Below are 16,801 nucleotides of genomic sequence, written 5' to 3' on the forward strand. Positions count from 1 at the left end.
AGATTCTAGATTACACTTGCTCAGAATTACAAAGTAGTCATTGTAGCAATCAATGTAGTAACATATCTATCTCTCTCTTCAGAAAGTATATTGTAAGTAGATTTTGGGGCCAAATTTGTTTGGGAGAGGTGAGAAATATATAATTTACAGCTCTAACAACCTAGACGGTTTTTTTTTTTGTGACCTATGTGTGCGTTTCCCAGCAATGCTCATTTCACGGCAGTTCGCAGGCGTTTCCCAGCACCTGCCAGAGGGGGCGCTGTAGCAGGCGCAGGGAGGGTTATCTCCGGCTCCAGACACTTGTCTTTGCCAGTGGGCGGCTCGTCGGTTGTTGTGAAGCCGCTTCTGCGCGTAGCTGCTGGTTGCGTAGAGAGTCGAGGCACAGGAGGAAAAGCAAGCGAAAGCGAAAAAACACTTCTTATGTATCCGCCGATCGCTGCAGTTTTAACCGAATCGGAAGCACTGACGTTGAAGATGAAAAGCGGGTTGCTGTCGTTTTTATGTTTTTCGTTTCCACATTAAAAAATTTCGCAATTCTGGTGAGTTGCTCTGCGAGTCACGTGATACTGTTTTTTTTTGGGGGGGGAATTGTCTCCGTGTTTTGGAAGTGGAAAAGCGGTAAAAAAACGAACAACTTATACGTTTCCTGTATTGTATGTTACTTTTTGAATAGGTTATGATTTCTCGGAAGTAGGGTTAAGTAGGGCGCTGCATTGTAAAGTATTTGAATATTATTTATGATCATGTACTAATTAGTTTAGGCTGTGTATTATGCACTGTTTGGTTTACGAGTATCTGCACTGAACAGTGTAATAATGGAGCGGTTTATTCCTTGTTTTAAATCTTTATTTAGAAGCTTGCGGTCACTTTTTAAAAATATATAGTCTTTATTATCCCCGAGGGTGGGGGGTAAGTTGTTTTAATAACGTTGTATATCACGTTATGGTTTTGAAAAAAATCCCTATTACAGATCAAAGCCGATTTTCCTGGCGAAGGGTTAATCAATGTATATGCTTTCGCATTAAAAAATACCTTATAAAGTTTCGCCCTTTGAGGACTTAGGTACGCTGATAAGCGTGTGACTTGAAGCAGAGTCCTGGTAATCCACAATACTTGTTGCAGTCTCTAGGCTTGATCCTGGAGTTTCCCTTCTTCTCCAGGAAGCAGTAAAAGAAAACCCTGTGTTCAGAATCTCCTACCAGTTACTCTTTGGGCGTCACAGATCCAGTACATAAAGCTATGGCTACACGGAGATGCCCAGCGCTTGTTCCCCCTTGTGCCTTCGCCTGCAGGCACTCGTGTTGCTGGGCGTGCTGGTGTGAGATGATGTGAGCTGGACAGAGAGGGTGGCAGGCATGGCTGAAGACGGGGAGCTGGTTCAAGCCAGCAGGACGTCTCCGTCTCAGGGGCAGTGTAGCCGCAAGACCTACCACAGCAGTGCCCATTCCAAGAACCTGCTGGAGGGGCTGGTGGCACTTCGTCAGGGGGCCGTGCTGTTCGACGTGGTCCTGCTGGTGGAGGGCACGCCTCTCCAAGCGCACCGCATCCTCTTGGCCGCGTCCTGCGACTACTTCAGGTGAGGCCGCTTCTTGTGAGCCTGATGCTCTTCCTCAGTCGTCCCGTTTTCACAGTCAGAGGTCCTTTTTTGTTCGTTTGACCGTTGTCCTGCAACCGAAGTTTCTGAGCATCTCTTTCTCAACCTTGCTTATAGCAGAAGCCTATTTCTTCAGAACGGTCGGGAATTACCTGAAACTCTCGTAGAAGCAGGTTCTTCATTCTTATTTTGGCTGAAGCTTGTTGGTTACATGGCGGTCTGTGTAGAGGGACCACGTAGATGACTACAATAGCGTTACAAATCAGGGGTTAAGAAAACAGAGCAGGGTAATAAAATAATCAACAACCCCAAATGTCAAAAACATACCTGAGGAGTTGGTGTGATTTGAGGCAAGTGCGTTCTGGCACGTGCTCTGGCAAAAGAGTAATAAATCGAATGTTTATTATTAAGAAATTAATACTTATTTAACAATTAACATCATTTACAAAAGGAGGTGCCATGTTTATCAGTCTCAGAAAATCCAGACTGCTAATTAATCTAAAATTCTATTTAATGCTGAAACAAACCAATAAGAGAAATACCCTTTGTCCTAAATTAAATTAATACTCATCAGTGTTAAAACCCCTTTCCTAAAATCTGAATGCCCCAAAGTTATTGGAAAATCTGTCTTTGTGTTCCAAAAGTGCATCACCAACTAGGACAGATCATTTTTAGCCTGAGGTTTCCACAAATAAATAAATCGTACTTCCCTACAATAAAGGAAGGAAAGCTCCTTTAAACAAGGCTTAAAGTACTTAGTGAGAACCTGGTCTCCGAGGGTGATCAGAGCGAGGTCCCCTTCTCACTCGCTGTTCCTCTTCTCTCTCCTCTTCCTTTCTTGCTCTCTATTCCTCTTCCTTTCTCTCTCTGTGGTTGAATGTTTTCACTTGATTGGGATTAACCAGAGTAATTGCTCAGAAGATTCCCTTTCTTCATTTGTGTGCACTGGCCTGGTAAGCTCAGCTTACTGCTGCCGAGTAAACCAGAACTCATTGTTTTCCATTGTTTGACCTCTCGAGCTGTAATAACAGGCATTGCTGAAAGTGCAGTGCCCATGCAGTCCGATTCCTGACTCTTGACACCGCTGGCCCTGTAGGGGAATGTTTGCTGGCGGGCTGCGTGAGATGCATGAGAAGGAGATACAGGTCCATGGAGTGTCCTGCACAGCTATGTCCAAGCTCCTCGATTTCATCTACACCTCTGAGCTTGAGCTGGACGTGGACAATGTGCAGGAAGTCCTGTCAGCTGCTTGTCTTCTACAGGTGAGAATCCCAGACTCCCAGGGCCACCTGACACGGCCTGCTGCGGGCCATTCCTCTCTTGAGCTGTCTTAAATAAGCACATACATAATAATTACATAGGGGGGTGGGGGGTGGCACAGTGGTTAGGTGCTGCCTAGCAGCTGTGGGGCCCATAGACCAACAACGTACTCTCACAGTTCAAAGACATACTGGTACAGCAGGTTGTTTGGCTTCTGGGAACATTGGCCCTGATGTGAGGAACTTTGGGTCTGTGTGCCTGCCCTGCGATGGACTGGCGTCCCGTTCAGGGTGTTCAGGGTTCAGGGTTCCCCGTTCAGGGTGTACCCTGCCGTGTGCCTTTTGCTCACTGAGATAGGCTCTGGGACATTGAGTTGGGAAAAGTGGTTCGAAAATGGATGATGCAATAGATAATGATCAGATGATGGACCTCTGGTCCCTTATGCTTGTCTAAAAAGGTAGCTGCCCAAAGGAATTTGGGGGAAACAAAATTGATATTTTATAGGGATGTGAGGAAATCAATATGAGCTAGCTGAGCCAAGTGGACTCCAGTTTTTTAAAAAAAACGTTTTTTTCTTTCAATCTTCATGCCTACAGTCACCTTTGATCTTCTTACTAAAGTTTTAGCTTGATAAATAATAAAATAATTCTGGAAGCTGAAATGAGATTAGGCAACAGTTCTATCCTCGACCACAGTCTTTCAGTCAAACTGCTCCATTGAATTCTTGGCTGTATGAATAGAGTTCCAGTTCATCTATGTAAATGACAATTGGTCACTTGTCTAACAAAATATGAAAATTATAAGAATAAGTCTTAGGTTATCATTTAGGTTGGACAGAGGTCTAAATGTGCTATGCTTTTTGCTGGATATCTTTGTAAGAATGATTTTGGTGTGAAGTGTGGCATATTGCCCTTCAGTATGAATTATAGATCCATATGATGGACTGTATGTTTTGTTGTCTATATACAACATTGTCATTTGCATGTGTACCCAAATTAGAACACAGCTGTTTTTGAAGTGCTTGTCCATTGCTGCAGTGTGTGCTTCTGTTCCAGTTAAGGCTTATTTAAGAGACATTTTGCATCCAGTCAGGTGATTGATTTGCATAACACCAAGTGTATCAAAATAATAGGGCTGATACAAAATCTCAATTTGTATACAATTGTACACAAATACATTCATAATTTGCCAATATATGCTTGTATGTACTCACATTTTTGGTATTTAGTCTAATTCTCCTCAGGGTTATTGAGCTTTTACACACATTTCAGAACCTGTTTGGTCACAGGACTTTGCAGCCAGTCTGTTTTTTTACACTGTGTTGCATCTGTAGCAAAGCATCCTCACTATCTGTTACTGCAGTTCTGCCATTTCCTGTTCATTTAGAAACTCGCAGCTCCATCTGTCACAGAGCTGGCGTCGCAGACAGTTTAAACCACAACTTTATTATGTGCCACTCAGCTTTGAAAGATCCAGCTAACAGGCGAGGAATTGTAATGATTTTGTCAAGGTTTAAACTGTGAAAGCAAGATTGCTTGGGCTTTTTTACAGGACAACAATATTTATCATAGTTCTATATAATGCGAATGCAATGTTTTTAATTTTATTTTTTAATTCCTAGTTGTTTAATGAATCTGTATCTCCCTGCTGTTAGCTTGTATTGTTGATGTAAATCACATGGGCATTTGGCATTTTGCTGAACAGAGGCCATGTACAGAAAAAGCTGCCTGTCCCTGTTTTTGTCTTGTGCCTGATGTCTTGTTCGTGATCCTGTTTTTGTCCTGTGCCTGAGTGCTAGATGCAAGACGTGATTGGCTTCTGCTGTGATTTCCTCTTCTCCTGGTTGGACAAAGACAACATCTTGGAGGTATACAAGCTGGCAGACCTCTTTGGCCTGAGCCAACTGAGTGCGAAGGTGGACGCCTACATCTTAAAGAACATCCAGACCTTCTCCAGGACCGCGGCCTATCGCCAGCTGCCACAGGAAAAAGTGTTCAGCATTCTGTCAAGCAATGATCTGGAGGTCAACTCTGAGAACGAAGTGTACGAGGCGGCACTGCACTACCATTACACTCCTGAGCAAGTGGAAACGGATCAGGTGTGCCTGCAGGTAAGCAGAACGGCCACGCTTTATCTTTTTCTGTGTTGCATTGTTTCTGCTTCTATTTAACATGCTTTGGAGCTGCAGGTATTTAGAGCAAGCAGAAGCATATCAGGACAGTACGGCATTAGGGGCGAGGGTGTGAGATAAGGAATAGGGGGACACAGCCTGATGCCATGGCTTTTGGAAACATTTTAGCTGCTTCACACCTACTTTTGGTGAGGCTCCTCTCTTTTGCCACATTATTGACTCAGGCAGTCTATTAGGAACCCTGAGGTCCTTAAGCGAACCGGCAGGGTGGTTTGCTCGCAGATCGCTGAAAAGAGGTGTCCGTGACATGGCCGTTCTTCTGTGCGCAGGACCCCCTGAAGATGATGGAGGCGGTGCGCTTCTGCCTGATGGAGCGGCAGATCCTGCAGCGGCTCCACGACCGGCTGAAGCGCTGCCCCCTGCGGGACACCCTGGCCGCCGCCCTGCAGTACCACAAGCAGGAGGTGTGGCAGCCTGTGATGCAGAGCTCCCTGACGCAGCTGCGCTCCCACTTCCGGTGCATCGTGGGCTTCGGGGGCATGCGCTCCTCGCACTCGGAGACGCTCAGCAACGAGGTCAAGTTCCTGAACCCCGTCGCGGGGGAGTGGAGGGACCTGACCACCACCCAGTCCGCGCGCATGTCCAACCAGGGCATCGCCGTCCTCAACAACTTCGTCTATCTCATCGGAGGGGATAACAACACCGGGGGCTTCCGCGCCGAGACCCGGTGCTGGAGGTGAGACACCGAGTGCGAGTGGCGGCTCCTTTTTGCCAAACTGTGTTGATGTCTGCTAAGAAAGATCTCTTTATTCTGTTTCCACTCGGGTCATGAGGCTTAAAAAAACAAAAAGGGTTAATGACCAGGGATACCGTCTGTCCAGGTTCTACATGACTATTCTCTTTTGAGGCGGCTGTCCTGGGGGGATCTCTTATACTATACTTCTCAGGACATTAAATGTCCTGTATTTTTGTGGAATCCCCAATACGGAGTTTAACATGTCTTAACAACATTGTTTTATGTACATCATTCTCCCCTCTTTCTGAATTGAGAGTTTTTCTGCTGTCCATGAGGTCTCGCAAGCTCCTTTGTTCCTCTGTGCACATTTATTACCATAATGCAATTGATTGACTATAGACTGCAGCCAGAGCCAATTAAATGTGCCAGACAACATCACAGTAAGCAAGCATATTCTCTTGCCAAGTTCAGAACAGTATTAGGCGAGGTAGTGGAGTGAAATTCTAAGGATTTGTTAGATGGCATATACGCATGGATAAATGGATGACTTAACAGGTGATGATGTAATGTTTCGTCTCCAATTACAAAAATAAGGCGTTAATATAGCATTGCATGAAAAGAACTAAAACAATCGCAAGTCATAGACCTTTACTTATTTAGGAAAAGAGGTCATCTGAAGCTACAGCCAGAAAATTGTCTAAATGTTGGTAACAACTATTAAGTGCAGACAATATTACACTGGGTCCTTAACCAGCTTTTTTGTGTAACATGTTTGGTGTCCCACGTTTTTGTAAGTTAGATTTGGCAACCCCTGGAATGGGTATTGTTTTTGTCTTTTGTAGTTGACCTACAATGACCACTCAGTTGACAAAGCAAGTACATTTCAGCTGCCCTAGACAGTTGTACATAGTGAAATCAACACTGGTGCTTGATCAATCGATGAAAACATTTGTTACGAAAGGACTCCACAGAAGAGGAGAGACTCCTACAAACTTTGTTACAGCACTTCCTGCTTATAACACTGCCTTGTTTATAATGAATCTACAGGGATGTGTTCTTGTCTGACGATTGTGATGTCTATTGAGTGATGTTTTTACTCCTCAACCCTGGCTATAATGACCATGACTAACCTTGCTGTGTGCAGGCTACAGACATGGCATCAATAGTGACAGGAAGAAATCAAGATGTGGGAGCCAGCTGTTCAAATAATGGTCAGGAGTGTTGTGAAACAGTTCCTGCTCTGCAGGATTTCTTCAAGGCTGTAATCTAGACTCTACACTGAACTCATTTGCTGTTAGTATTATTTTTCTGAGGCTATATACCTCCACATGAGCCATCAGATTAATGAAAACGATTTAATCATTTTATGTTTCACTTGATACGTTTAGAAATGAAACGTATAAAATCAACCAAATAAGCTTTGTGATTTTTTTTTTATTCTTTAACTTGAGGATTTTAAGAAAAGCCTTTGGCTATATTGAACTCAAATGCTTTAAGTGTAGAGCCCACTCTTTTTAAGAACGCAGGCTTTTGTCTGATGCTGCTGATCTGTTTGGGTTTGTTAAACACGAGAGTGTGTGCATTCTAAGACAGTAAGCACAAGCTTACTTTTACTTGCTGTGGTGGGGAAGGTATAAAATTAAGTTTTAATTCCGCACGGCTTGGCCTCCAGAAAAGTATTGCAGGAATGTGTCTGATTAGGATTTGTTTTTGTGTGTGTGTGTTGTGTGCGCTCTCCGCTGAGCGGGTGTTGTATCCCGGTGACCCTGGGCTCGCCCTCTCGCCCAGGTACGACCCCTGCCATGACAGCTGGGTGAGTATCCAGCCCCTGCAGCAGCAGCACGCTGACCATTGCGTGTGCGTGGTGGGCGCGTACCTGTACGCCATCGGGGGGAGGGACTACAGAGACGAGCTCAAAGCCGTGGAGCGCTACGACCCACACAGCAACACCTGGGAGTACGTCGCCCCCCTGAGACATGAGGTGACCTGACATCCTTGAGCTGCCCTTTTCCATATGGGTGTTGTGTGTTTTCAGGGCTCGCCTTTTTTTTTCTCCCCCCCAAGTGTTTTATTTAAGGAATTTTGGAAATGTTAACAAGACTAACAATAAATAAGAAACCTAAAAATGACACAGAATACATAAAAAAACAAAAAGCAGCAGCCAGACAAAGAACAAACAGCTAAAACCTGCTGATGCCTTTTGACAGATTTCTTGTTGCAATAAGAATAGAGTCAAAATCTATGATAAAAGTAATCGCAGAATGATTGGCAATCCAGGATGTGTACAAGGCTCTGTCTTTTTTTAAAAATTCAAGAAAGGGACTCCAGATCCTAGGGAAATGAACCCTCTCCGTTGTAACTGTGGAAATGGTCTCTCAGAACAGGGCACAGCGACAGATTTCCATTCTTTTAGAATATTTGTTGGCCACAACCATACCGAACATCACTACTTATTGTTCTTCCTTTTAGTTAGTTTGAGGGTGAGCTCTGAACAACCAAAGAGAGCTAGTTTGGGATGGCTCACCTTATTTTAAATGAAAGAATGAATTTCTGACCAAGTGACTGACCATTTGTCTCTCTGTGCTGAGAATACATATGAGGAAAGACAACCGCAAGGAAATGGCAGCAAGTGCTAGTAATCCTCAACTTCGTAATGCAAAAACTGAAGAAAATGTTCTCAGTTGTTTATACACAGATCCACTAGAGGGTGATGATGTTACAGAAATCTCCTTTAGCTTTTCAGGTTTCTGGTCATGTCTGAGACATTGCCACCCTGATACAAGTTAAACGATTTAGAAAGTTCCAGAAAGGATCCGTTTGCAGGAAATATTTGGATCGTACACCGTTAAATACAAGCTGCTGTCTTTTAACCTTTGTAGTTCTTATTTTATTACATCTTTCTTTCAAAATTTTGTTTAAAGGGGTAATTATAGGTCATAATAAACGATAAGTAGTACATTTATTACACATCTAAATTAGAATATTTTGGAGCACTACTGACTCCCTCCAGAGAAGGATAACTCAAATATGTAGTCTTTTTGTGTGTCTGTGGGGGTTATTAAGATGCTTTTAGAAACTAAGAAGGTAATTTCCAAGAGTTATAATTGTTCATTTAAAATGAATAAGTGAATTTGATATACATATATTGCAGCTTTAAAAGGTTTATATAATCTATTAAATTGGAACTTAAGTACCAATTTCTCAGACTAGTTATTAAATCTCGGTAACAAAATAAATTCATTGACGGCTACAGAAAAAAATGACAAATTTTCAATTAAGCACAAAATCATGATCTTTGTGAAAGTACTGTAAGTCACCATGTTGTCCCAAACACCTGGTCTTGCCAGAGGAGGGAGAGAGAGTTCCCACAAACTGTGGTATGATGCAGCCCTTCCTGCTAGCTATAATGACTAATTGAATGCGATGTACGAGCAAATTAAGATTGGCTTATGCAGCAGATATTTCACCACAGAAAGTTTCCAGTGTAATCTGCGTGCAGATCAAGTAAGTTCCTTGTATCCGAAAAACTGTGTTGAAGTAGAGAGCAATGTTTCTATTGGATTAAAAGACAATTATTTGCAAACCTGCCTCTTTACAATGTAATAGGGCCACTTCATGCCAATGGAAGGTTTTGCTTCATTCTGAATCACGGAATATGGCGCTACACGTACCAGGACATTTCAAAAGGCACTGTGTCCATTTTTATTGTGGTTAGAAATGCGCTCATCGGTGCTGATTCTTTCTAACCGCAAAATATAAAACTAATGTTGTAGTTCCCCTTTAATATTTCTTCTGAACATAAACATACTCCTGTCATTTCAAAGGCTTGATCTTCCTGAATGGACCGCATCCATTTTTGGATGTGACCACCCGTTCAGGAGTCAAGTAACAGGAAAAACAAAAAACTCATTATTAATATTTCATTTAGTTACAAGTATCAATCAGTGATTGCTGGTTTTCTTTATTGGGAATGTAGATGTTCTAAGCGGCTACATAATTAGATTGGCTCTATCAGCACCAGAAGTCATAAGGTCTTTCTCTGCTGTATGTTTGTTCATTGAAAAAGGACTGTATTAACATTTATCAGAACAAAACATCTTTGCAACCTAACAAGTAAGGAAAGTTGATTAATAATAGGTTTATATGACCCATTTAAATGTTACTTATTTGAAAACGAATAACTTATATTTCTAGATTTGTCTACACGAGTGTTATGACAAGTTGATTTTTTTGCAACTATGGTAAGAATGCAACACAAGGTGTTGAGCCTTACGTTCTCAACATTCTTGTCAGAATTTGTGATTTTGATGTGGTTACAGTCTGTCGGCTTCTGGGCATGACACTTTAGTTTTATGTGGTTGGGAGTTGTCACTGCTGCAAGTGCTCAGTCTAATTGAACGAGTGCCTGCAGCCGTACTGGAATAGTTTTGGTTTCCCACAACAGTTTCATGTCCTTGGTGCACAAATCGGCCACCTACAGGAGCGTCTTCCTCGAGCACCGTATGGCTCATAAGCCCGAGCATCGAGATGTTGCACTGTGCCGCCTGCTCCATTTTGTGCTCTTGTGTCTTGCGTCGAATGCAGTGCACGTCTGTCAGCACCTTTGACGTGATGGTGCACTGGGGTTCTGTGGCCTGTCCAGGTTTATGCCCATGCTGGAGCAGTGCTGGATGGGAAGATGTACATCGGCTGCGGGCGAAGGGGACCTGCCTACCTGAAGGAGACCTGGTGCTATGACCCTGGGGCCAACCAGTGGGAGAGCCGGGCAGACGGCCCCTTGGGACGCGCTTGGCACGGCATGGCGGCAGCGAACGGCAGGGTGTACGTCATCGGGGGCAGCAACGACGACAGGGGCTACCGCCGCGACGTCTTGAAGGTGCCTGCGCCGTTTCCTTGAGTCCAGTATGAAATGCCTTCCCCAGACGCGAGCCTGCTCTCGGATATGCGGGAAAATATGTGAATATATCGGAGAACAAAAGATCGTTTGTGGTGGCGAGAAATGGGAGAAGAATGATCGAAATCTTAGCTGATTGTAAAGATAATTAAGATGCATGTACCTGGTGGTTTTTGAAGCTATGCAGGATTCAGTTCCCCTGAAGCGAGATTCTAGAATGCAGACATAGAAAAAATTATATACGTAATTATAATCCATCGATTTCTTCACCTGCTTTATCTAGTACAGAGTTGTGGGAGACACCATGGATGTGATGCCAGTCCATCACTGGGCCCACAAACACACATCCATACCTACAACAGGGCCGGTTTTGGTACAGAAGCCAATTAACCTGTCGGTATCTTTGGACTGTGGGAGGAAACCAGAGCACCCAGAGGAAACTCGCATGAACACGGGGAGAACACGCAAACTCCTCAGACAGCACCCCACAAATTGAACCCAGGGCCCCAGTGCTGTGAGGCAGCAGTACTAACCACTGTGCCCCAGTACCGGTCTATATAGCTCTCAGCTCAATAGAACTTTTTGAATGCATTTTTGAAGCAAAGTTTGAATTGAGAAGCTTTGGAAGTTTTTCTTTTCTGTGTTTGCATGTTCTGGAAGTGAATTCCAGGGCAACAACGAGCGTCTCTGCTGCACAGCAACTTGAGATGGTCTTGTGAAGCAAGCAAGCATTCTTGTCTTGTTCATGGACCTGTCTTACCTGTGTACAGGTTTATTCAAAGTACAGGAGCAAGCATGAGGTATCCATGGCGTGGGCTCAGCAGAGTGGGTACTCTTGAGAGGTGAAATGGTTAAAAACCGCGATGAGAGTAGAGTATGACTGGTTTCGCTGTCTGGCGAAAGCACAAGCTATAACGCTACTCTCGCTGCAGGTGGCTTGTTACAACCCTGAGACTGACAACTGGTCAACAGTGAGTCCTCTGCCCTCTGGCCACGGAGAGCCTGGCGTTGTGGTGCTGGACAGCCGGATATATGTTGTGGGCGGCCGCTCGCATAACAAGAACAGCCGCATGGATTATGTCCACGTGTATGACCCCAAGACCGACCGCTGGGAGGCCGGGCCCCCCTTTGAGGACCGAATCTCCGGCTTGGCGACCTGCGTCCTCCTGCTGCCCCGCTCCGTCGTCACGGAGACGGACAGCTGCCCCTCAGAGCATCGCGGGATGAAAAACATCTGGGAGGACGTCCTGAGTCTGGAGGACTTTGAGGTTTCGGACAACTCCAGCGAGGACTGAGTCAAACCGTGCTTTCTTTTCGAAAGCCACTCGGAGATGAAAGGGGTTTCCAGGGTTGATCGAAGCACTTTGGCGTTCTTTCTCGCATGACACGGTGAAAATCTTTTTGGTTGCATTTATGAGCCACCTATCAGCTTCATCAATATTGCGCCGACATAACAAAAAATAGCCAGCTGAAAATGAATGTAATAAACCAAGAGCCAAGCTTTCTGTTTTGTTCAGATTATGAAGACCTTGCAAACTGCTAAAGATCTAAGTTAAGTTGATTACATCTGGTTCATGAATTTGTCCAGTCAGGTATTTCCTAGGAATTAGAGGATGCATGAAACAGGAGGCTACAGCCCCCATGATCATGTTTGCTGTGCTCCTGCTGCAATTTTTAGTAGATATTCAATTGCTTTTTATACGGGTGTTCTACGGAAGTGGTCCTTAATGCCCATTTGTGTTTTAATTCTTGCTGTTTATGAGGAGAGACAACCAACTGATGGTCAAGAGAGTTTAAGCGTGGCTTCGAACTGTTCCTCCAGATATCGGCATCTACAGTACAGAAAACACAGCAAAGCAGGCCGGTATAAAACTGGTACTTTTAAATGTGAATCTAAAAATTAATATTCAAATTGTAATGAATTATATAAAAGTGTCTGCAGCATTAAGTATCAAAATAACATCTTCTAGAGTTTGCAGATGGATTTTCTTAAGCCTATTGTAGGATTGACATTATAATTACATTCAAGTACAGGGTTATCACCTAGTTGCCAGAGTCATTGTTCTACTGTATTGGAATTTTGTACACAAGTTAACTTGACAGGTCTGAAGGATAACATGATAAAATGCATGAAAGAGGTTTATTACAAAATAGACTCTTTTTGCTAACGCAGGAAAAATGTATTTTGTCACACACTTCCTGTCTTCTTATTTTGTTCTTTGTTTCTTTGTTGTTCTGGTTAATGATTTACAAGTATCTAAATTAGCATGCAAGAACATTTTATAATTCAGACTTGTACCCCAGTATTACTTATGTGCAATATGAAAAAAGTGAAGGAGCCATTATGTAAGCTTGTAAAAAAGACCTCTTCGTAACAAATCTTTACACACATTTCTACCTAGTGAGATTATTGGGCAGAAACTAAAATATTAATGTAAAGAATGTAGGCCTTCGCTTCACAGTCTCTTCTGTAATTCCTCCTTTGAGACAGCTTCCCTCTTGTCAAAGGTGATTCCCGGATGACACTGGAATCTTGCTCAGGCCAGAGTGACTGCTAGCTGAAGGATGATTACAGAAGTGAATCTATTTAAAAAAGACTCCATTCTAAACGAGTAGAGAGGACTGCCTGTTTTCATTGGTGTCGCTTCAGTGAAACTAACCTCTTTGTGCCTTGTGCGTTGACATAGAATGGGACAAAACGCTACTAGAATAACTTACACTCCATATTTGAATTGATTGAGTCTTCTGAGGACCGTGTATGGGTCTACCACAAATTATCAGATGAACCATGTTTGTCTCAGGTTCTGGCTTAATTTAATATCATTGACATTTCAGAACCTACCAGGATTATGTGATGATCTCATATAATGTTCTGCTCTTTCCAGTTTTTAAGTGACTGATTTTTCTACGTAGAAAAACAGTTTTTTTGCATTGGTTCTTCAGATTTCTGTTTCACGCATGGAAGGTTTAAAATAAAAAAAAAAAGCTGTTTCCTTTTAAATACACATTATCTTTCTGTGGAGGGTCAATAAATACTGTACAACAGCTTTAACCAAAATGGACATTGTGTGTTTTTTCTAGTAGACTAAATTTCTGTGTTGTGGATAATCTGACATTTCCAGTGTGTACTGTATGTGACTAATGACTCATTCTTACACGCATATCTTTAGATGAGCTGTGTACCTATAGTGTATTACAGAGGCAGATAAAGGCGGCTGCATGTTAAATGTTCACAGAAATAATAGTTAATTGCTTAAGTGTCTGAGTCATTAGTTGTTTAAACAAGATTGCTGACAACAACATGCAGCCGTCATCAGAGAATTCTTAAAATAGATTTTGTTTCACCAGGAAAGTCTGGGGATTGATTTTTAAACTGCCTGCTTCCTGTTACCAAACAGAATCTTCCCATACAGTAAAATTATGTAACCAGTTTCCTCTACCCAGCAGAATGCTTACGATGATACAATCTCAGTTTCTGGCAGCGGCAATGAACTGCGCTGGTCAAATCAGATTCTGAATGCCAGAGCCAAATAGTAACTGTAAAGAGGATTATGCATTTGTGTGATAATTGATTAGAACTGTCACAACAATGGGCTCTGCACCAAGAAGCTTTATGGGCTGTTAATGTTAGGGTTCAAATCAAGAAGACATTCTGTACCTTTTTTCTTCCAGAATCACTTTATTCCCTGACTGCTTTATACTTATTGCTGCTTTATAGATTTTAGTGTAGCTGCAGTAGTCATTCCACTACAGAAGGGAGCGTTCCATTGTTAAGTGATATAAGAACAAATGATGCTGTCGGAGAGGTTTGACTAACTGTTGTGTATCCATGTTGTGTGCAAATGACAAATAAACGTCTTATTTTAATATCCTTATACAATACCTGCTTATATAGTGGTTGTACCCTAGGCGATGAGGGGATCTAATCCTGTTATTTTGTATCATCTTAAAAAAACATGGCTGGGTCACTTGTGGGAGTCTGGAACAACCTTTTCCTGTAGTTTCCACTTTTGTCCTCTGGCTAATGTTTCACTGTGTACTCCATGGAAGAATGACATCTGAAGATTTTCAATACTCGAATCATGTTTCTTTGTTCAAGACGAAAAAGCACTTTTTAGCCTGCCAGAGTGAGACAGTACTTTGCCATTCATATGCTCTATCTGTATACATTATGAATATTTTTTTATCAAAAAGGATTCTAACAAGTTATACAAAACCTGCTGCTTCCAAATCAATGTTGACTGCACTGTAGAATTAAATTTCCATTCAGATGACCCTCTGGTGTAGTTTTTATTGTTTTCATTACCTTTCATGTTGTCGGAATTAAGATTCATTGGTCTGTGATGCCTTGGTTTGATTTTGTCACTTTTTTCATGGATGAGTGCTGCATCCCATCTCTAGAGACTGCAGTGAGAGCTTTGTTAATGGACTATGAATAGCATCTCTTGTTTCCTTAAGTAGGAGTAGTAGAACACTGAAGATGTATCTTAATTGTTTCTAGTAGCTGTAACATGCCTGCATTTCTATGCTAATGCTGTTTAGTATGCGGTTTTGTCTCTTCTCATCCTGAGGTATGTTGTCTATTTCTTCCTTGGTGAAACCTGAGTGAAATATTAATTTATCAGTCATTTTGTCTTTAATTATCTAAGTGTTTCCCAATTTTATCCCTGAGACACTTCACCTTGAACTTCTCCTTTGCTATTGAAATACAGAAAAAAATGTAGGCATGAGGGAGTTCTGTCGTGCTCAGCGGGAAGAAGGAAGAAGTATTATGTTTATATGTGCGTGCTACATTTTTTAATTTTTATCTCCAGAGCCTCTCACCCACTTATCATGGATGGCATTAGCACAGATTTCCACAGGGAAACAATCTAGGTTATGGCCTACTTTTTTTTTTTTACAAATTCTGCCCCATGATCAGGTGAAACTCAAAACTAGTGTAATATATACTATATATAACTCCTCATACCTAACTTGCAAACTGCTAATTGTTAGGGGTAGAAAACTATTAAGGGTTTAATTAAGAACCTACAAGTCAAACTAAAAAAGAGTCCTACAGGTACTCATGTCACAAGGATCAACACGGCCAAGACCTGCATCATGAAAAAGTCTCATTTCAGTTTTGTGAAAAGGATTTAAGTGGAAAAACTGTCCCCATCCTCAATATTCTATTAAAAGTATAAATTTTTTTTTTTTTATTTCAGTGCTTGAAAATGATTCTTGAAACAGCAGATACACTCTATTGTATTCCCATTATTGACATTGACACGTTATAATTCCACGGGAATTTAAAAGTAATATATTGTTACAGAATTTTAAAGGTGTTTATTTCAGATTACAACTGTGTAATGAATCACACGTGAATTTGCAATTGTTCAGTAAAGTGTTACTTATCTTTACAGGGGTGTTGGATAAACTTGGTTTAAAATAAGAGTGTAGCCACAAAAACCTCTCTTAATGATAGAAGGAGCACTGGTGATGGGTTTCTGTTTGTATAGGGATATAGCTTCTTTACAGGTCTTTAAAGCTAGGTATTTTAAAAATGTAAAACTTCACAGTATTTCTGCAGCTTCATTATTTTGTGTGATTCTTATAAAAGTGTTTTGTGTACTCTGATGTTTTATCATGTCATTTTACATTTAATATTTTTACTGCAAATACAAACATATATTTCAGTTTTCAAGATGTTTTATAAATGTTTTTAAATAAAATTAACTTATGTGATTAAAATCAGTTGTGTAGTTCAGTGCATTTCCACTATAGTGAATGAAAGCATGTATTTCAAATACTGTACATTTTGGAAAGAAAATCTGAGTTAATATAAGTAGGTACTTTAATATCTAAAAACCATATTAAAGTCTGAAGCAGATCAATACTCTGGCTTGACAAAAAGTGATGATCTGAAGACACTAATGTGAGAAGATTAGAACTGTATAAATTCACCCTCTTTTGTTATATAAAGAGGCAGGCTTATTCTTTTCACCCTGGAGCATTAAAAGATTAAAATACATACAGACTCAATCCACGTTGTCATTTTAGAGCAAACACAGCCATTCTGTTTATAGCTTGTCATGTTGCAACATCCTCTTTTATAATCGATGTTCATCTAAATTAAAAATATACCTTTCTTACTCAAACATTATGCTTTTAGAAAGATTGAAATGTAAGCTAATTTGTGTATTAATG

The 16,801-nt window shown here is 41.6% G+C and overlaps 1 protein-coding gene and 1 long non-coding RNA gene across 3 annotated transcripts; one reads left to right on the forward strand and one right to left on the reverse strand.

Moving 5' to 3' along the window:
• Positions 1–313: 313 nt before the first annotated feature.
• Positions 314–13,673, forward strand: klhl22 (kelch-like family member 22). 2 transcript variants are annotated; one of them, XM_088618551.1, is made up of 8 exons: positions 314–539; positions 1,293–1,576; positions 2,691–2,856; positions 4,653–4,964; positions 5,315–5,721; positions 7,510–7,702; positions 10,364–10,597; positions 11,548–13,673. In XM_088618551.1, the coding sequence occupies exons 2-8, from the start codon at positions 1,356–1,358 to the stop codon at positions 11,908–11,910; spliced, it is 1,896 nt and encodes a 631-aa protein (XP_088474677.1). In that variant the 5' UTR covers positions 314–539; positions 1,293–1,355; the 3' UTR covers positions 11,911–13,673. The 2 variants fall into 2 exon arrangements, with proteins under 2 accessions (XP_088474677.1, XP_088474678.1); XM_088618552.1 differs by lacking the exon at positions 314–539 and adding an exon at positions 562–618.
• LOC148641693 (uncharacterized) lies at positions 10,409–10,829 on the reverse strand. The gene is made up of 2 exons (XR_015929869.1): positions 10,779–10,829; positions 10,409–10,651 (listed from the first exon to the last, which is right to left on the reverse strand). It is a non-coding gene; the product is annotated as an uncharacterized LOC148641693 (long non-coding RNA).
• Positions 13,674–16,801: the final 3,128 nt, after the last annotated feature.

This window comes from Lepisosteus platostomus, chromosome 24 (genome assembly GCF_059453375.1).
Source record: "Lepisosteus platostomus isolate fLepPlt1 chromosome 24, fLepPlt1.hap1, whole genome shotgun sequence".
NCBI classification, from domain to species: domain Eukaryota; kingdom Metazoa; phylum Chordata; class Actinopteri; order Semionotiformes; family Lepisosteidae; genus Lepisosteus; species Lepisosteus platostomus.